Source organism: Rhynchophorus ferrugineus, unplaced genomic scaffold (assembly GCF_030347505.1).
Source record: "Rhynchophorus ferrugineus isolate W39M unplaced genomic scaffold, kcgeb_rfMv2 rfM8, whole genome shotgun sequence".
Classification (NCBI taxonomy): Eukaryota; Metazoa; Arthropoda; class Insecta; order Coleoptera; family Curculionidae; genus Rhynchophorus; species Rhynchophorus ferrugineus.
In genome coordinates, this window is record NW_027472587.1 from 655857 (window position 1) to 679525 (window position 23669).

Consider the following 23669-nt stretch of genomic DNA (forward strand, 5'->3'; position numbering starts at 1 on the left):
CCCTAATATGGCTGTTAAGGGTCGGAGGTGCATCATCTGTACCACAAATGCGGCGTTATAACGGTTCTGAAACAAATACCGGTACTGAAATTTTTGTAAAAACGTGAATTAAACTATTCATTAAATAAAAATGATTAATAGAGAGAACCAGAGACTAAATGAGATGGAAACACAATCCTCAACGTCAGGTGAAGCTTATCTGGCACAACAGAATCAAATCTTTTGTCAAGAAAACCATAAGAGAACGCAAAATGAGCAAGCTCTCTATAATGCGTATATTAACGAAAAAACAGCCCGACGGAATCTGGAAATTGCACTAACAAATATGCAAAAACAATTAGATGCACTACAACTCCTAATAAAAAACCAAAACACATACAATCCAACTAGCATTCCCGTAGTGAACCAGTGCACTGAAAACAAATTGCCTGTAAACTATGAAACAGACGAGGAAGAATTGCAAAAAGAAGTAGGCTGGATAACAGTTAAAAGAAATAAGAAACGAAAAGCAAACTACACACCTGAAGCTTCACCACAACAACCAAAAACCATTAAAGCACAAGAATTGAATAAAGAAATAAAAGTGCCGAGACCACCTCCAATTATAGTAAGTAATGTCACAGACTTTGACTTGCTATATGAAACAATGAAAACAAATAATATACTATTTAGAGCAACAACATTAAACAATGGACAAATCAAATTAAACGCCGAATGTCGTAAAACTTTTACGAAAATTGCTGAGTGCTTGGAATTCCTAAAATTACAATGGCACTCGTATGAAGATAAGCAAACCAGAGACATTAAAGTAATGGCAAGAGGGCTTCCACCGACAGCTAAAACTACTAAAATAGTGGAAGAGTTAATAAAAAATGGACTTAAATGTACTGACGTCACAAATATCCTGAAAAAAGAACGAAATAAAAATAACAATGGAGAAATAGTTGTCCAGAAGAAGCCTTTACCACTGTTTATGTTATCATTCCAACATAACACGGACATAAAAGCAATTTATGAAATTAAACAAATTCTAGGAGTCGAAGTAAAAATAGAACCTCTTAGAAAGGCAAATCTTGTGCCACAGTGCAAGAGATGCCAATTACATGGACACACACAAAAATTCTGTAAAAGGGAACCAAGGTGTGTAAAATGCTCAGGAAAACACATCACGGGAGAATGCAAAAAACCCAAAGGAACAAAAGCGAAATGTGCGAATTGCAATGAAGCGCATCCAGCAAGCTACAGAGGATGCGTAGTTGCGAAAACATTCCAAGAGAGAAGAAATAAAATCAGTCAGGCTAAAGAGCAAAAAACAGTGACTCAAAATAAACAACCAAAAATGTACAACGAAATCAACGATGAAATGACCTATGCTCAAAGCATAAACCAAACCGCTCAAAAAGAAACAAAAAAAGAAGACGTTACAACCAACGAACTGCTATTGAAACTTATAGCAAAGCTGGACAACCAGGAAAAGATTATTGAATCGTTTTCTGAAAGATTACTTAAACTCGAAAACAATAGGGCGGTGGCCTCAAGAACTAAAAATGGCAAGTAAAGACATCCGCATCGCAATTTGGAATGCTAATGGGATTCAGAAACATCACGCTGACCTACAAGTATTCCTAGAATTGCAAAAAATAGATATTTGCTTAATATCTGAAACCCATTTGACAAAGGAATCCTTTATTAAATTTAGAGGATATTACTTTTACCACACCATTCATCCAGCTAACACAGCAAGAGGAGGAAGTGCAATAATAATAAAAAATAATATATGCCATCATCAAGAACCCGGACTCAGTTTAGCAGAAAATCAGGTAACGGCAGTAACTGTTATATCTAGCAAATACAGGGTTACATTAGCTTCCATATATAGCCCTCCAAGATACAACCAAAAAAAAGAAAATTACTTGAATGTTCTAAACAACCTAGGAGAAAAATTTATAATCGGTGGTGATTTCAATGCTAAAAATACAAGATGGGGATCTAGAATGACGACAACTAAAGGTAATGAATTACATAAAGCAGCTGCTGAGCTAGGGTGCAGTTACATGTCGACAGGAAAACCAACTTATTGGCCTACCGATCCAGAGAAAACTCCAGACCTGTTAGACTTCTTTATAGCTAGAAACATAACCACTAACTACATGGAAGTTGAAGAAAATTTTGACTTAAGTTCAGATCACACACCTGTGATTTTGACGCTGAGTGAAAACATTATAAGAAAACAACAAAATCCAACATTAACCAACAAGAGGACAGACTGGGAAGGATTTGTTGAAGAAATAAACAATCGAATTCAACTAAATGTTCCCCTTAAGACAGAAGACCAATTAAATTATGAAACCGAAAAATTCGTTGCAGACATCCAACAGGCTGCTTGGAATAACACTCCAGAAATTAAAACTTCAACCAAAGGAATAAATTACCCGAAAGAAATCAAGGAAATGGTAGCTGAAAAACGAAAACTACGGAAAAAATGGCAGCAAAATAGAACACCTGAAAATAAGAATATCTTAAACAACATAACACAAAGGTTGAAGAGGGAAATTTTGGAAATTAAAAACAATTCCATAAATAACTATCTACGAAATTTAACAGATGACAAGAACACAGACTACTCGCTCTGGAAAGCCACTAAATACCTAAAACGATCCTGTCTACATAGTCCTCCGATAAGAAACATGCATGGAAGTTGGGCACGCAGCAACCTGGAGAAAGCAGAAGCATTCGCTGACCATTTAGAGAAAACTTTCAAACCAAACGAAAGTGAAATTGAACATACTTTACCGGACATAGACGGCGAAAATTCGACAATTCAATTAACAACTCCGAAAGAAGTCACCAACGTTATTAAAACTAACATCAAGCCAAATAAATCACCAGGCTATGATTTAATAACAGGGCAATTGCTGCACAATCTGCCAAGAAAGGGTATTATAAAGCTCACTAACTTAATCAATGCAGCATTTCGACTGAAATATGTCCCAGACGTTTGGAAAATGGCTGAAATAATAATGGTTCCAAAACCTGGAAAATCACCAAATGATATAAAAGCTTATCGACCTATCTCACTGTTACCGATGATAGCTAAGGTATTTGAAAAGCTCCTCTTGAAAAGATTAAAACCAATTATAGAGAGAAAAAACCTAATACCAACACACCAGTTTGGATTTATTACCAAACATTCAACGATTGATCAAGTGCATAGAATAACAGATGTTATTGAAAAAGCCTATGAAGATAATAAAGTATGCTCAGCTGTATTCTTAGATGTAGCACAAGCTTTCGACAAGGTATGGCACAAAGGCCTCGTCCATAAGCTACAGAAAATATTACCGAAGCAACACACCGAACTATTAAAATCTTACATCACAGCCAGAATGTTTAGAGTGAAACAAGAGGAAGCTTACTCTACAATAAAAGAAGCTAAAGCAGGTGTACCACAAGGAAGTGTACTGGGGCCAATTCTGTACCTACTTTATACATGTGATATACCACAAATCGAAAACATTACAATGGCTACATTTGCTGATGATACTGCTATTCTTGCTGTCGGAAACAATAGCGAAGAAGCAACCCGAAAACTACAACAGGCTACTGACGCTATAAATAAATGGACCCAAATCTGGAAAATACAAATTAACCAAAACAAATCTGTGCATGTTCAATTCACCTATAAACAGGCCGCGCTTACACCATTGACCATAAACCACACTGTCATACCATACAGCAATAATGCTAAGTATCTCGGAATGACACTTGATGCAAAACTACGGTGGAAGGAACATGTCAAAAAGAAAAGAAAAGAACTTGAGTTAAAATATAGAAAAATGTATTGGCTAATTGGAAGAAAATCTCAATTAACTATACATAATAAATTACTTCTATATAAACAAATATTAAAACCTATATGGACATACGGAATACAATTATGGGGATGTTCCGCAAAAAGCAACATAAATCTAATACAAGTTTTCCAGAACAAAGTCCTAAGAAGCATCGTAGGTGCACCCAGATATTACCGGACCATTTATTTACATCGAGATCTTCAGATACCGACTGTCAATCAAGAAATTAAAAGAATTGCAAAGAGACATGAGGAGAGACTTCACTCTCATGTTAATTTCGAAGTATTACAACTCTTGGACAACACCAAAACCGGACGCAGACTCAAAAGGACCAAACCATTTGAACTTGTGTAGTGTGTTGTAGTGTAGTGCAGTGAGGTGCATTAGAAAAAACTCAAAGTGTTAAAACAATTATTATTATGTTAGAGACTATGTAGGACTGATGAGTCCTATTAGATATATACCTAGATTTAAGCTATTATAAGGACAAATTGTAGGTTAGTCGGCAACGACTAGTAACAATGTATATAAATATAAAAAAAAAAAAAAAAAAAAAAAAAATACCCCTAATATCATATTTTTTAAAATGGCCTTCACCAAATAGTCGTGAATATATTTAAACATTTTCTACTCAAAAAGAAAATCAACCTGCTTAATACTAATTATCCAATACTGACTAATTATATTTACCTGATAAAATTCCACAAAATATCTCGACGAGCATCCCCAAGCCGTAGCCCTTATATCCAGAGTTCAATTCACTGCCTCCCAGAGGCATCAGTTTACCGCTCTTATAAGCTATAGTGGGATTTGTTTCCGGCATACCTTCGTCGTTCAGAGCCCATCCCTCTGGAATAGGTTCGTGCTTTCTACGAGCCAATTCGATCTAATTCATTGAAATATTTTTTGGAATGTTACAAATATTTATTGGAACTACCAAAAAAATTAACATACCTTTCCTACAGCCACGGCTGTTGTTGCCATATCTAAGACGAAACTGTCGCCATTATTAGCTGGTGCACCTAGAGATAATGGATTCGTACCAAGGGTTGCCTAAAATAAACAATAAGTATATATTAAAATTCAACTTCTGTATGTTTATGTCCATAAAACTCGAAATAAAACATTCTAGGCGTTTTGATAGATTGACATAAAAATAATTTCGAAAAAAGAAATATTAAAATTGACATTCTATGCTCAACGCTCATAAAGATAATTAGTTAGAAGGATTTGACGCTTTAATGTACTTTTATTTACCCCCTCATTATCAAGCTTTTCTTTGTTGAAAATAAAATTGAGAAAATTATATTGTTAGAAACATTTTCAAATAACAAAAATGTATCTAAAGAACACTTAACATTTGGACAGATTTCCTTCAAGATATACATATTTAAATCCTGTTATCCTTAAATAACCTGAAAATCAGCAGAACAAGTTAGATCTTACAGGCCTATTTCACTGCTACCTGCGATATCAAAATTATTTTATGAATTGCTATTAAAAGTATTGAACTATTTATAAAAATGCCAGATTTCTATTTTAGATTTCGAAGTGTAGATTAATAGCGATTATTAAAAAGGCTTTTGAAGAAAAGAAATACTGCCCTACGATATTAAACCTATTTCGGTTGGAATTCCTCAGGGTAGTGTCTTGGGACCTCTTCTGTATTTTTCTAAACTGCTGATATCCTAACAACAAAAGAAACAGTACTTGGAACCAATTTTAGCCAGATATCTTACGAAGAACTGCACGATGACCTCGAAATCAAATGTATTTACGAAGAAGGTATCCAATATTTCTCCATAAAACATGAAATAAGAGTGCTAAACCACAGCTACGTAGAAGCAATACAGCTACTGCACAACACGCAGGAAAGATGAAGATTGAAGGAAACCAAATCATACGAACTTGTATAGTGTATAAGTGTTACTCTTAACTAGAGTTTAAGTAGTTTAATTTTATTTTAATTTATCTCGTACACGTCTTGCTTGTGTATTGATGCAAACACAGTAGAGCAATAGAAATATATTAATTTGTAAAGTAAGATTATACTAAGCATATCCAATGTAAAATAAACATAATTAATTACAAAAAGACTTTCTTCAAAGCTCAATAAAAACATAACAATTCTAGTCGAAAGCGATAATTAATGTTTTAGCAAGTCATAGTAAATTCAGAGAGTAATAACACTAAGTTCAAAAATTGTATTTGTGTAGGACAGATTTGTATTAATGATTTACCGGGTCTAAACCATAACGATTGTTACAATGAAACTTTTCTCGCTATTGAATAATAGTTCACAATTTCCACAATTATTTTATCCTCTTTATGGAGTATTATTTACGACACCTTTTATAAAACGATAAGAATTACTTCGAACACGTAGTAATATTAAAAATAGTATCTTGTTTTTAATACGGTTTTAATACATTTTAATTTCAAATGGTGTTTTGCATTTTTAGAAATAAAAGTGATACTTAAAAAAAGCAATCTCGAAAATAAATATAGCTCAGCGAAGTTTATGCACAAATATAAATAAACGCATACAAAGTGAACTTCGAAAAGAAGAAATGCTAAAGATTAAAACATAGTCTAATAAGCGCTAATACAGATATTTATTGTACAAACACCGTATATATATTACATAACTTTTAGGGTTAATGACTGTATTAAAATCATCCGAGCTGTCCTTGACTGTTAAATCTGAAACTATATAGAAAAAATAACAGGTCTAACACGCTAGATAGATTTTATATAAAATTCGATTCGGTTATATTGTATACACACTTAAATATAGAAGAATGGGAATTAAACATTTCAAAAAAATCGTATAGACACATAGGACTTAGGTTGATAAATGTATGAGCTATAGTCTAGTCGTCAACAGTACAAATGAAACAAATTCTGACACAACTTAAAAGAGAATATTGCGCATCCTTTCATTGCAATTCATTATACCTTGAACTATCATTATAATACTGGATCAAAACGAGAAGCAATATACCTGAAAGAAATGAATTCAAGTTTTAGTTTTAACGTCCGCTTTACCTGCCAGATTTAATTGCTCCTGACAATTATTTTTAAACTATATTAGTTATTATTCTTGGTAATTAGTAATTTTCAAAAATTCATATTGAAAACCACTAAGTTAGTCAGTGAGTTTGCGGAGGAGAATCTAGACATCAACAGTAAAACTACAACAAATTCTGGCACGACTTAAAAGATGCACGAATCCTTTCACTACAGTGCATTATAACTGGAACTATCATTATAAACCAGTAAATCTAGCATACATTAAAAGTCATCGTGGTTCGTAGATTCGGTTACTTTCGGAACTATACGTATATTCGTCGGCGCAATCTAATCGCGGCAAGCCGAAATGCTAAAAGTCGATGTTGCCAAATTTACAGCTAGGCTATTTGCTTTATGGATGTATTTTATTTTAGAAAAATAATATATTTAACAAGACTTTCTGACATTTGCTTTTATATTTTGTTTTGGAAAAAAATAGAGTAGATACGTTTTTTTAGTATTTAATACAATATATAGTATTGCCCTTATATTTGGCAACACTGCATGTTATTGCAAGCCAAGCGTTTCTCAAAAGAAATGGCGATGTGCCGTATCGCTTTTATTAAACGTAGTAAGAGAAAGAAAGATTTCACCATAAGCACAACAACTACAACTAAAGCCAATAATAAGAAGGAGCAGCTGCCTTCGCTGTATCTCCAATTTAATAATTTTAGTATCCTTAGTACATACTGAACTTTGGCTGGATCTTTATCGGATCCATAATATATATATATATATATATATATATATATATATATATATATATATATATATATATATATATATATATATATATATATATATACTAAAATAAAAGACAAAATATTAACATCATTGGATTTTTAGGTACTTGAGTCCTTGATTTCATTAATTATGGCGGTGTTTTTTTAAACGATAAGCTCTTTTTAACATGAAATATATTAACCTTGCCTTTATTTGGAAATTTTCTATTGCAACTTTTATTGTATTCTAATTAATTAGTAATCAGTGTGAGAAGTATAAAAGTTGTTATAAAATTTTATATATAATACATTTGTAGTATTGTATATTCAAATATGTGGTAATTTAGTAACAGTTTATGGCATAGTTAAGTTTCATTATTTTATGTTTTCTAATATATAATTTAAAATTTATATTAAATTTTAAAATATATAAATGAATATAATATAAAAATTTAGTATTATGCTGTATTTTTTTTACCTCCTCTAAAATGTCTCAATTAATATCATGTTCGTACTGTTTTTTTTAAATCATTTTTACTATATATACATATGTATGGTATATATACCTTAATATAAAACTTATGAACATTACCCTTTATTTTAATAACTAATACAGGCTATATTTTACGCCTCTAAAACTAATACTATGCCGATATCAGAAGTTTGGTTATAGATAAGGCAGAGCCCTACTCATGACGTCCCAAGCAATACTGAGATCATTTAAATATTTCTAACACTGGGGAGACGCATGCCACCGCAGTATAGTCAATCTACAGACCACGATGATTTTTAATGTATCTTTCATAACCTTGAATCAAAACGAGAAACGTACCTGAAGTTAATTCAATCATTAGTTTTAACATCGGTCTTATTCAGTCGATTTAGTTCCACCTGACTATTATTTTTATACTATATTAGTCCCAAAACCTGGGAAGTCACCAAACGAAATAAAAGCCTACAGACCTATATCATTGCTGCCAGTAATATCTAAGGATTTTGAGACAATCCCGTTGAAAAGAACAAAACCAATCAGAGAGAGAAAAAACCTAATGCCAACACACCGTTTGGGTTTATTAACAAGCATTCAACAATTGACCAGGTCCACAGAATTACAGATGTTATTGAAAAAGTCTACGAAAGTAAAAAAGTATGCTCAGCTATATTCTTAGATGTAGCACAAGCCTTCGATAAGGTTTGGCATGAAGGCCTTGTTTTTAAAGTACAGAAAATGTTACCAAAACAATATACCAAACTATTAAAATCGTACATTACAACCAGAATGTTTAGAGCCAAACAAGAAGAAACTTACTCCACAATAAAAGAAGCCAAAGCAGGTGTACCACACGGAAGTGTACTGGGACCAATGCTTTATCTACTCTACACTTGTGATATACATTTGGCTACATTTGCTGATGATACTGCGATTATAGCTGTCGGAGGCAACAGTGAAGAAGTCACACGAAAATTACAACAGGCATGTGACAATATAAATAATTGGGACTAAGCTTGAAAAGTAACAATTAATGAAAGTATATCTGTACATGTGCAGTTCACCTATAAAGAGACCGTACAAGTATCGATAACATTAAATAATACTATCATTCCATATAAAAACAACGCTAAATATCTCGGAATGAATCTTGATGCAAAACTTCGCTGGAAGGAAAATGTACTGGCTAATTGGAAGAAAATCTGAACTATTATATATATATATATTGAACTATTATATAAGAGTTCAATTATGGAGATTTTCTGCAAAGTGTAACATGAATGAAATACAAATTTTTCAGAACAAAATCCTGAGAGGTATTGTAGGCGCATACAAATACTATGGCACTGATTAGCTACATCGAGACCTTCAGATACCCACAGTCAGTCAAGAAGTCAAGAACATCAACTGAAAATATTGAAATATTGCAGCTTTTGGATACCGCCAGAACAAGACACAGACTCAAAAGAATCAAACCATCTGATCTTGTGTAGTGAGGTGCATATATTAAAAGACAGAACAGTGACATGTATAAACAATATTTCACCAGAGACTGAAATAAGGCCGATGGGTTCTTCTAGTTATATATCTAGATTTAAGTTATCATAGAGACAAATTGTAGGTTAGACGGAAACGACTAGTAGCAATGTATTAAATAAATCATAAAAAATACTATATTAGTGATTACTGTTGGTAATTAGAAATTTTCGAAAATTGATACAGACTAAGTTGATCGGCAAGTTTGTGGAGCAGATTCTAGTGGTCACCAGTAAAACCAAAACAAATTTTGATACGACTTATAAGGCAATTTAAAGAATATTGGGCATAATTCGCCGCAGTGCATGATACTTAGGAAGTATCAGGAATCTTAACATCCACCTTATTCACCAGATTTAGTTCCTCCTCACCATTATTTTTATACTATATTAGTGATTACTCTCAGGAATTAGAAGTTTTTAAATAATCACATAGAAAACCACAAAGTTGACCAATATGTTTCTGAAACAGTACCTATTTGTCAACGGATAAACTAAACATATATTGGTACAAATTCAAAAAGAATCAAAATAATCTTGTCCTCATTGTTGTTGTATTTGGTGTGTGCGAACTAGTTCCATTGCAAGCATATCCACTTCATTTCCAGTCACTCTCGAACACAATTATGAACGTAAATGTAAATTTGATTAACTTGGCATTGTTAACAATAAATGTACAAAAATCTTGCGCACTAGATTCATGACCAAATACTAACAAATGTTAAATATATAAGTACGCTTTACCATAAGAAGCCACTGTATATTTCAACTCTTGGCAATACTATTCTATTTTTGGTAAATGTGAATAAGTGTAAATAAAATGTAGTTCGAAATTACAGCTAGCACATAGTTATATCATATTTAACATAAAAGTAATTATTTTTAACTTGATTTTCACGCCATTCAATTAATATATTCAATTGATATCAAAAAGTACCTACATTTGTATAAAATACAAAATGTTGTTTAAATGCTGTTTCATAATAGTCGTCGGCAGATTTAATCAGTATTCAAAATGTTTAGTCACAAAATAAATTTCCGAACGTACCTATAAATATTTGACCACTAATAAAAATGTTATATTTTATTGCTGTTTTTCCTATTTTCCGCACAATTATTCCACATTTTATCACTATATAAATTTTCGTTGAACTTCCTCAAATATTTCAAAACTAAAATTAATCAATCATCATCGGTAAGGCCATTCTATGATTTAAGCGAGATTAGCGAATTAAATTTGAGGATTATTATAGTTAAAAATAAAGTTATTTCCATGATCTTATCGGAAAACCTAGTATGTGATTACCCAATGGTACTAGTAATTTTTTGTTGGTCAATTGGAAATGGATACATTCGAATACGAAATAATAGTATGTATATACGGGAGAATCGTTAGCAGAAACTAGGAAACCACACGATAGATTAGCAAACAGTATAATAGGATCGAACCTGATTGTTTAGCAGTTAAACTAAAGCTCTCCAGGGGATCCAAAACCATCACTAAATTCGCTTCGGAATACACCGCGTTACGAGCCTCTTTTATAAAACAATTTGGTATTTAAAAATAAATGTATTCTTCTAGAATCGATTGTGTAGTACAGTTTTAACATTTTATTATTAAATTAGTTTTAGAGTAAATGATTAGAGTGCTAAACTAATTACACTACCGATATTTCTTTTTTTTTCCATATTATTATACCCTAAATAATAATAACAACTGATAGGCCAGAACCTCTACAGAAAATCTCAGATATATGAAATATGATTTCTAAGAGAATATGGAATTATAATGAATAAAAGCGAAACGAAAGTTATAGCGATGGGAGTGCAATAAGTATCCAAATTTGGGGTACAAATGTAGAACAAGTAAACACATTTAAGTATCGGAGTATAGAAATCGAAAGTAATGGACCCCAGGAGATGGCAATGAATACCAGAACTGGAAAACCTATGAATTTGTACTTAAAATAATTAGAAAATTTATTAATAAAAATGAAATATCAAGTAAAATTAAAATGAAGTTTACAAAGCAATTTACACACCAATCCTAACTTATTAGGGAGAAGAAAGTAATAATAAGCAGCAGAAATGAAATACACAAAGTTGTTGTAACAAAGATTGACAAGAGGAGAAATAAAGCAATAAGAAATGATCTTAATATTTAACCAGTGGAAGAGGAGGCAATTCAGTTGTTCAGTGTTAAATGTGCCCATTACATCGCATGCAGGGCACAAGAAAGGTAAAGATAATATGGGAAGCAAAGACGGGGAGGAAAAATCAGAGAGCGATGAAACCGAATCTAGTATGAAAGTATCAAAGAAATACTGCAGAAAAAAGTAAAAACCCCGGCCGAAGTAAGAAGACTGATCAGAGACAGAAAAAAAATTGGAATGAATTTATAATAGACGAAATATGCACATTAAAAATTTAACCATTTTAAGTACTTTTTTAACGATAACAATATTTCACAGTAACTAATTTACTTGACTTGTTATATATGCCAAATATAAGAGCAATTGAAGAAAGTGATGCGAGGAGGATCTTGTAATTTATACATTGCATACATTTTAATAATTACCGTTTTAGCTCTTGTTGGTGTCATGAATGGAGAGGTATTAGTGAAACTAAGTCCCAACAATCCTTCATCAATCGCCTGCAAAGCATATTTACCAGCTATGCCGTAATGATTTGATCCTGCAACGCAATGAATACTAATTTACTATCTAATAATGCTTCTGTACCTCCGATCTTACCTCTAGCTACAACAAAACCAATACCAACTTCTTTAGCTTTTTTTATGGCTAGATCCATACATCTTCTTCCGACCACTGCGCCCAATCCATTTTTGCCATCGACAAGTGCCGTGGCTACAGTCTCCTTTAAGACAGCCGGTTCAGCTTTAGCGTCAGTGGATCCACCTTGAATATCACGAATATACATTTCTGAAAACAATAAATCTATTAGCAAAAAACGCCATCAGTATTGTTAAATATTATTGGGGTTTTAATTTGGAACCTGCTGTTAATAAGGAGTTCTATTCCTTAATTCTCTCAAACACTGGTAGCGACATCTTATAAAAACCCATGTAACTATGTTTATTTAGTATCATAGAATAAATACACTTAACTACCAAAAACCATAATGAAAAGGTTTGTGCAGTTACCAGCCTCTTCGGGAGGTTATCAGTACTACTATAGGAAGAAGGCCTGTCCTACCATCTCACCTTGAGGAGAACCTCGTGTCATACCTTCTTGTCATGGAAAGTAACTTATATGGCTAGACCCGTCAGGATGTCTGTAAAATGGCCCCTAAGTCGGCAGTAGAAAATAATATTTAACATCCGTTTAAAAAAAAATATAGCCGGGCGAGTTTGGCTTGGCCATTTTTTTAAGCCACAAGCATAAATTTTCTATTCTATCACCAACAGAGACTACTAATACCCGGGTTCAAGGGTTCAATAAAGAAACAGTGGACAAGTTTTTCAACATACCTAAAGAAGTATTTAATAAACATAACTATCCTCCAGAGAAAGTTTTTAATGTCGACGAAACCGGGCTATCCATCGTACAAAGCAAAATGCTGAAAGTGATTGGTGTGCGAGGTAAAAGACAAGTAGATAGCCTGACACCATTGCTGAAAGGAGCTTTTTCAGGTTCAATAGGAAGATGATTCAATCATTTTGTTAACAAGACCCCCCCAACTCAAGCCTTATCTGTTCTCCTAATTCGGGAAGGACATTATTCACACACACACACACACACAGTTTGGGTATTTGATCGCAGCTAGAGCTAACAATGTCAAATTATTAGTTTACCTCCACATTCAACACAAAAAATACAACTTCTTGACAGTACTTTTATGGGTCATTAAAAACTTACTACAGTGACGAAATTAGATAGTGGTTAATAAGCTCTAACTGAATATTGTCTTATCACTTATTATAGCTCTAACTGCTTATCTCACGTGTCAAACTTGAGCTATTGCTATAAATGGGTTCAGACTAACTGGCATTTACCCAATAAATAGGAATGTGTTTACTGAAACTGATTATATGGTAACTTCAGGTGAAACCACTCTTCAATCTCTAGCTACAATGTTAACCTTCTTATACCCCAGACATTTGATGGCAATTCTGTTCTTATGCTTGAACATATCTTGTCGGTGCTGACACCAAAGTATAAAAAACCAAACAAAGATTGCAAGTCTTCTGCCGCCACTTTGTTGACCGAATCTCCTTACAAACAAAAATTTGAGGAGTCAATAAAATGTATAGAACTGAAAGGAAGAGGCTGACGGATAGGTCGTATGCATAGTCGTAAAGAGAGAAAAGCAAACTTTTGTAGAACTCCTAACAACCAAGAATCTACTCTATCATTTTTGTAAATGAATTAATTCCATAGTTGTAGTTTGGAACACGAGTTCTATAATACCAGAAGAAACATTTGTGTTTCGAGCAATTTAACAATTTAAGCAATTTAAGTGTTTAACATGAACAACTTAATACGTAATACTTAGCAAAATTTCATATGCCTTTGGATTCCATTGCCATTTTGAATTGCTCTTGAAAAGCAAAAAAAATTGTGCGAAAATAATCAAGTTCAAAATAAGGAGAAGCTCCAGAAATTGCTGTATAATCTGTATTGATACAAAGGAAGTTGATACCAAGTATTTGGTAGGATCAGAACGGGTTTTGTACCTGATATACCATTCGAATCTGGCAAAAACATGTATTAGATTGACTACTGTCAACAACTAAAGCGATTGATGCAGGTAATTTAAAAAAAGTGATCAGGAACAATAGGAAAGGCATTGTTTTTCATCAAGAAAACTCTAGATTACATATATATTTAGACAATCGAACAAAATTAAGAGAGATTGGGAGAGAAGTTTTGATACATCCACCAAAGTTCTACACTGATTTAATTATGGACTTAAACATTAAAGTCGTAAAAGGTGATCGATTAAAATATTACAATTGATTAGTCATGAAATACATACAAATAAATTTGCTTTATATAATAAGAAAAGACAAAATTCTTTATCTTCGACCCATTATTTGAAATTGTCTGGATATATTACTGTACACACATATATGTATATATATATATATATATATATATATATATATGTATATATATATATATATATATATATATATAATCATGTAATCATTGGTTATAATCTATTTAAACGATCTTAAATTTGACAAACTAAAGATAAGAAATATCAGATGAAGATAAGGTTCAACGATCTCTTCAATTGAATAGGGAATAATGTAGAATATTAAATAAAAATATATTACTAGCCATTTATTCCCTAGCAGTAGTATTAGAGCATGAGAATAATCTTAATTAAGTCAAGTTAAATTAATTTAACTTACATTTTAAGGACACAGACAGCTATGTGCTTGATTTATTAACAAAAACTAATTTAACTGTGACTTTAAAAAGAATTTCAAGGCGTATGAGTTTTGCCATTATTACAATTATCACAAAAATTGCATGATTGCATTTATTGTATAATGACATAATTTATCAAATTTTTCAAGGAAAGGGTAGAACGCATTATGTGACATTCATAGGGGAGGAAACCCCTCCATTGCAGCAACAAGCATTCAAAACTCGAAAATATCAACTGGTGAAAGATATATTTCCTATATTTTCCGCCCTTTTTGAAATACATTCAATAAACCATAGACAGTTTCCTGAGATTAAAAGGAATTATTTCCAAACTGGCAAAAAATTTAATTGAAATAACCAATTAACTGAACAAATCGTTAATGGACTAAAAAATATTATCTGTAAAATCAAACTTTGCCATAATTATTTTAGATAACGTAGTACCCAATGATCAAGATGCAAGCAAACAGAACAGTTTTTATATAACGTAACCGTTTATAATTATACACGCTGTGTGTCCTCGATTAAGTCAATTTACGGTAATTATACAAAGGACGATAATTAATTAATAAGCGGAAAACCACATAAACGTTCTATATTCAACAAATGTGCGATTTATAATTATAACTGACCTAAGTTTCAGCCTTAAGGAAATAACGTTATGATAAATGTCGCAATATTTTAAAAGAATTCATTATTTTAGCAGGAAAATTATTAACCTTCTCTGTATGCACAGTCTTTTAAATTTCATTATAATAGCTAAAAATAAATGCTTTAAATAACATCAACATCTTATAAAATTTCCAGTTTTTATTGCTTTGGCAATGAACCGAGATTTTATATAACATAAAACAATATATATTTATGTTTGTGTTGTTTTTCAACTAGATGATAACGTAAGAAAACGAATTAACTAAGGTAGAATGTAAATATTCACATACGATTCGCGATTTATTCAAGAAATTGACATAAGAGACAAGGTAGAATAGGTCCAAACGTTTTCTATATTTTTTAAAAAGCAAGCGACCTTGCAATTTATAGTCTATTCAAAGTAACAGTGAACTCACGTCATAAATATGTTTAATATATTGTCTGCCACAATTTGTAAATTCGTTTTTAGAATCCGACAATAATTTTTTCTCATTTTATTCTAATTAAAATGAGACACAATGCTTTCTGATAACTTCGAGCATGCAGCCGAAACAGCCTGCAAAAGTCGTGCGGTTGTCAAACGTCTGTAAAAATCTTCATTTTATTAAACTACATGTTATAAGCCAGCAAACGTTGTTTTAACGCTTAGCTTGTTTTAATAAAATCAAATCCCTACTTATTACTACTCCGAATGAAAAATGCCGAAGCCAGACAGAAGAGGTTGAGTCTCTAATCAGTTACTTCGAACAAGAATTCGATTTTTCGAAAATTTTAAGCATTTTTATAATGAAAAATATTATCTCGGATTCACCGAAAAGAAATCGTCCTCGTACGAAACGGATGACGAATCAAGATCATCTTGATGTTAGCTATATAAGAGATCAAATATACGAAATGTGTAAAACCAGTAAGTAGTTTTATCAATATAAACATAATCTAAAACAATTATTTCAGAGGAAACTGTTAGTCTGAAAAGTATCCAATGAAAGCTTAGAGATATGTAGCTGTTTGAGTGATGTAGCATCCTTTCATAGACTATTAGGTAATATAGGATTTATATGGCGTAAAGATAACCCACGAAGACGTTTAACGGAACTTCCAGATATTACTTTTAAAAAAATACCATTTTTAAAAGCATATAATAAAATCAAGAAAGGCTTATTATTTCAATATGTGTATTTAGATGAGACATGACTATTTCAGAATGGTCACTCATAGCAGAATAATAATATAAATAATAAAAGTGTTGAGAGAACAAGAGTTGATAGAGAAAGGACAAATAAATCAGACAAATTGAAAAAGAAATTGACAAATGAAGAACAAATGTTAGATAAATTGGAAATTAACAGCTTAGTTATTCACTTGAATGACACTTGAATCGCATTAAAATGACAACGAAACACTGTACCGAAGGAAACTAGAACGTAAAAGGTGAATGAAATTAAAATATATTACTTGGATATACAACTCTTAATTAAGTATATTAGGCCTTCAGTGGATAACATTACAAAAACATGCGCCTACAACTCATACTCATAGGTGCTATACAAAAGAGTTCAAAGTAAATATAATAAAACACAGCTCTAACCTACAAACTATTATAATTGCGAAATTAATTGTAGTTTTAAGTCCTTCGTTAATATATGCATTAGATGTATTATAATGTTAAGAGAAATTATATTTGATAACATTATTTTTATTTAGTTCTTTTATCTAGATTAGAATTTTACTGTATGTCGAAGCCAAAATGAACTAAAACTCAGATGCGGCAACATTGTAACATTTTCACGTTATCAATTCAGACGACGTGAGTTTACTGTTTTATTGAACAGACTATACATAGCTTAGTTAATATAATCAGGAGTATTTTTTAAAAGAAAATAACATTTTATTTGTTTGGTCAGTATTTGAAATTATCAATAATATTTTAAGAAATAAATATTTTAAGAAATCTAACAAATTTGTTGAAAAAAAAATTCTTTCAGTTTATATAAGAAAAACTGATCTATAATTATGTAGTGTTTATGGTGTCTAACCAGTGCCTGGTAAATTATACCAAATAGCGACCATGAAGAAATTTTGTATCATATACAAAACCTGGAAGCTATAGAAATTTTATATTTAAGTTGCTCGTGAATTAACAGAGGAAGATTTTTGAAATGAATTATTACGGGCAATGAAAAGTGGATCCCAGAAATATGTTAAACAAGCGGTTGCAAAGCCTGCAAAGATCTCTTGGATCGTGTATTCCCCATAAATCTTCCGAAGACATTCTACGGTAATGAAATTGGGGTTTTACTCATTCATTAGCATTTTAAATTTATGAGAAAGTGTGGATTACTTCCATTCTAATAAATAAATAAATCAATAGTTCTGAAAAAAAAAACTGATTTGAGTATTTTCAACCGATTTGTATCTATTTTGCTCCGGTGAAAACGAAAATAATATGACTTCAGAATTTAGGAAATTTTTTGTCAGGTTTTTTTTCAGAGATTCATCAAAAAGACATTAGAGGGCTTATCCCTCTACAACCTGACAATATATCACGACCATGACGAATCTTCAAAAAGAGAAATAGAAAAGTCATAGATATATTTTTAGACAATCATAAAAACCCTAAATACATTAGGGAATACATTGAAAATTTGGGACATGTAAGTGAAGAACAAGGGCGACTTCACTAAGATATTAAAGAGATACTAAGAAAATGTAAGTGTCTCAGTGGCATCAGATTACATTTGGGCGTTTTAAAGAAATCTTCCAGAATCTTCACACGAACGAAAACGTCCAAAGGGGAACCTTACTTGGAAATAGAAAAGGTTTTAGTGTACGTATATTAGATAATATATATGTAATTTTAATTGTTTGTAAATAAAGTGATATTGTTCACGTCTATCCTCTTTAATTTTAAGGTAATAACTGGTTTAGCTTAGTTACTCTAATTTTAAAGAAACGCGTCGTCCTAGAACAAAAAGCAAGTCATTTACATAGAGATATAAATATTTAGCTTTATAGGAAACTTTGGGGAAATGTTTCGAGACTTCCAACATGTACATGTCGCTACCTTTAACTTATTACTTGCTTTAATCACTATGCTATGAGCCGTGACGGAATGTATTTGGTCAACTTCGTCTTTACAACGCCTTTATTGTTTATTTGATTCCGTTTTCAGTGTACCTAACCTAAGGAGTAGTGCATTTAGAATTTTATAACGTTTAGAAAGTGTTATGTACCCGGATGCACAGATAGTAAAGAAATGCAGAATGGGTTTACTTCGAAGAAGTATTCAGTTGTCTTTAAAAAATGGCTGATAATGTTAAAAATCCCAAACTGACTGAATTAACCATCAAAGATATTTATAATCGTTACAGCGTGTTTTGTTGTACGTTGAGGCACTTTTATTCATATTACTAATCATATAAAATATACACAAGCGGTCAATATTTTTATTCTTGGATCAGTTATTTGATAGTTGAAACTCCACTAAAATAATAACTCCTGAATGCAAACTATTTAAGAGAGGATTAACCAAAGTTCAATACACTAGAAGTTTTGGTGCAAAGTGAATTATTAAAGAAAATAAAATGTGTAATTACTCGAATAAATATATTGCTAACTAAAAAGCTCATAAGTAAATTTCTTTCATCTCATTTGCCTTTAGGAAATTGTGAAGAGGATTAATTCCATACTAACGGGGGATGTGTTACCAGGAATTGAGAAATTGCAACTTCACTTTATAACTTCAATTGCAGATGTTCTTATATCAACAAAGAGGCAGGGCAATATCACATGCCCCAGAATATTCCTTAATTATACTGTCAGTAGTTCTTTTAGCTATCTTTTTTATTTTATCTCGCGATATTGCAACCTCGATAATATGACATATATGTTGTCAAACATCCTTATAAAAATACAAATTTAAAACCTTTATATTGTATACTTTTTAATGATCTTTCAGATAGAATGAAAAAAGTAATATGCGCCATATACTTTTGGAAAACAGGTAAACATAATTTTAACAGAGAAAGACTCAAAATTTGCTATCAGTATAAGAAAACAAAAAACCAGAACTTTAATAGATAATAGAGGGAATAAACAGAAGAGATAATTTTGATTTGTTCCAAAGTTTTTGGTTTACGATAATATTTATTTTATATATATTTTTAGATATATTTATTTTTATACTATATTTATATTTTATACCTAATTTGATATATTATATTTATTTCATCCATTGAATTTTATTTAACAAATTTATTTCATTTATTGGTCAATTAAAAGAGACGTCAGAACGGTCGCGTGCCAAACTTTAGCAAAGAGCCAATCAAATGTCTTCACAACAAAATGTTTTCCTAACAGGTGTTTATAATGGAGGTTTAAATTGACCAATCAAATTACTTGAATAGCGGATTTAACCCCATCTGGATGTAACAAAGCAAAACTTTTCGCCACAGTCCCCTATTGAGTTGTCTCTCTACAACTCCATCGTCATTTTCGGAATCATCACACCCAAAATCATACAAATCGTCACTAAAACTAAACATCTCTTAGAATTTTTTTGCAGACCTGTTTTACTACAGTAACATTTTGGATCAACTTGATATAAAATTTGCGAATATAGCATTGATTTACAGAAGAAAAACTTAATTTTCATCTAGACAAACTGAAAAACTCAATAATCCAAAATACAAATTGAGGTAATATCCACCAAATGTGTTTTACAATAAAAAAAATTGGTTAACAAACATATTGCCTTAAAATTCATATGTCGAACACCCAAACATTTTCTAGTATTCTATACATTTGACCTTATCAAACATTTCGATTAATCAATTATCTCGCCTCTTATATTATAAATGCATATAAATGTAAACATCAAGTAAACTGAAATCACACAAAATATAGGTAAAATAAATACAAACACTCGGTATATAGCAAGTGAATTATCGTAAGTTCGAAATATAAAATTCAGTGTTAAAAAAATCGCCTTACGGAAAACGATCACACACGCTCAGTAGATATACAAGTCCGCGTGCTATCAAGGTCAAATAACATCGAAAATAATATTTATTAGACAACACCATGAAGTTCGATGTCATGGTGATAGGAAAATGTACGAGTACTCATCGATATGCTTTATTAGATTTTCACATATACATAAATCGTTAAAATTTTACGTGATTACAGATATTTCCTAAAGATAATTATTAAAATATTGTTAACAAGTTTCTGATTACAACGAGGTTACATTATTTGTAACAATATGAGTTGATTAGACACAGGGACCCTTGGGATATTGTTGACTACGTCCGTACATAACAGAAAAATAATAGAATGAATTTTGAATTATCTCAGAACTTAAGATGATAAAATAACTATTCACAGATAGTTGTTTTAAAGTTCCATAGTAACATATACATTCAAATATAAGAAAACTAATTTCCTATCATAGTTTTACACATAATAATAATTTATATGGTTCTAGTTTATATGGTACTAAAATGAGTGTTATACAATGTAAACTATAGTATGTTTAGATATTTCTTGTGCTTTTAATACAGACAAAATAAATGAAAAAAATACTTAATACAAGACATTAAAAAATGTCGAATTACATCCCTTAGTAATCCCATTTCTTGATTGTGTAGCATCAGGTTCTAGGTATTATAAAATATTCCAACTACAATGACATTCCACGTAATGAAATAGTCAATAACCAAGAATTGAACTCAGTTTGGAGTAAGCATCCTAATTCAAGCATTTTATTTTACTAAGATCTCTATTCAATCAAATCAAGCTGTAATGAAAACAGTGCAACTGGAGAATGACAGCGAATTAAACAAACAATTTTAACCTAATTCTTACTTAGATATATTCTTACTTAACATAAGTCGATAGACCATTATTTCCACATTGTATGCTTTGTTACAGACGGACATGCTTTCCCAGATAATAAATTATTTTCTAAAATTTAATACAACTTCCCTAGCAGACCCTAAAACTACGAATGAGGAACTGGTAATCACACATATACCAATAAACCTTAAGGTAAAATGAATTTTGACTAATATTGAATTATTGGATTAATATCCATTTCAGATGCACACAAAAACTTACAGCAGCATTCATTGTGACGAATGATTCAGAAAATGAGATAAACTCAGATAATATAGAGAAAACAAAACAGGAAATCAAATCAAACAAGAAAATTTTATATTAAATTTGGTTTTTTATGTTTTGCTTTTGGAGTTTAATGTAGGCTCAATGTAGGTAGGAGTAATTATATATTTTTAGGTACAGAGCTATTACTAGAAATATCAGCATCTATACATAAAAGTAAATAAAGTAATACCCAAAAGCATTGCTAATTTAGTTGTAAAACCTGGTAAAAGTATTACAGCTGATCGTTCTAAACAACAAGTGATAACATTAAATCAAGCATGAAAGATAACAAATTGTAAACTAGTCCAAGGTATGGCCAAGGTAATATTTTTCACAATAACATCCTAACATCCGATGATATGTTGCTATATTGATTAAAAGGAAATCAACGTGGCATCAACACCGGATATATCTTGATAACTGAATATTTCAGAGTATGTTCAGTATATTGTTTGATTTAATATAAACAATTTGTAATTGAAAACAAATACAACTATAATATATATATATATATATATATATATATATATATATATATATATATATACAGCACCTTCTATATTATCAGGTGAAAATATGAGTTGAAGATTAGGTTGGTTCGGAATATATTTACATTACTAAAAAGGTAACAGAGGAATATTATAGATAACACCTGACAAGAATTTTATTGAAATAATATTAATTAATTGATTATAAATACCAATCAATGACTATCCATATTAAAAAGAGAGAGGATTAACAAGAAAATCAATTAAACATTTTACTAAACACTGTATTTGTATATTTATTTAATATGTATAGATAATGTTTAGAAAACATCAATATAATTGGAAAAACTTATTTTGAGGCATCTTTGCAATCTATCCCTAAAAGGAAATGGTGATATGGAAAGCTATATAAATGTATTGGTTAAATAAAAGGATTGAATTAGGAGAAGAAATTAAGAATTTTTGGGAAGCAGGAAGTATTTTGCTCTGAACCACACATAGATAATAATACGGAACTAGTTAGTACCGGATGACAAAAGCATTGTTAAAGCAGAGAAGAAAGATAATTACTCCTACAGCAAATAAAACACGTAGCCGAATATTTTGTAGAACAATATATAATTAAAAGGAAAAAAATAATTCGAGAGAAAGCGATACAGTTTGGAAGGACAGAAAGAAACACAAAAATGCGATTAAGTATAAAAAATACAATATTAAGCTGTCTTAAGTTATAAATAATATTAAAGACCTTGAAAGGATAAAAACATAAATTATTTAATAAATTTCTACACATATCAGAAACAGACTAAACAAATCAAAAGATAGCTAAACACAATGTAAACTTAAACAATCTTAATCAAATTTCACTCTCTCACCATCACGAGCAATTATTTTTTTCTAAATATCTATTCAACACCAGAATTGACTATCCATTTACATTATACAGGAATAACACGAATTAAAACATTTTTAACTTAATTCCAAATAAACTGGTCTCCCAGACCAACCATTAATTTATTTCTAACATTTATATGTTCATGTATACAATAATTCATCCAACAATAAACTGCAGTTCTGTCTCTCACTTTGCACTTATTTTATTAGAGCACTGTTACTGGAAATAGATATTATAAGCTTCATAGTCATCATAGTTGCTCCTCAGAAGGAGTGATCGCAATTTGTATATGCTGATAGTCATTGCAGATAAATGTTTATTGATTCTTTTTTGAGCTTTTGGAAATCTCATTTAGACTGTTCAATTTTATAATTAAATATGCTCTTGTCTATAGTATCCCC

General features: G+C 31.1%; 1 protein-coding gene across 1 annotated transcript in view; it reads right to left on the reverse strand.

The window, feature by feature from the left end:
- Positions 1 to 23669, reverse strand: part of LOC143201057 (uncharacterized) — a 66056-nt gene that overhangs the window by 13019 nt on the left and 29368 nt on the right. Inside the window, exons 5-8 of the mRNA XM_076411905.1 lie at positions 12427 to 12615; positions 12252 to 12367; positions 4809 to 4907; positions 4545 to 4740 (exon numbers count right to left, since the gene is read on the reverse strand). Coding sequence (XP_076268020.1) covers positions 4545 to 4740; positions 4809 to 4907; positions 12252 to 12367; positions 12427 to 12615 — 600 coding nt within the window. The remainder of the gene's footprint in view (positions 1 to 4544; positions 4741 to 4808; positions 4908 to 12251; positions 12368 to 12426; positions 12616 to 23669) is intronic.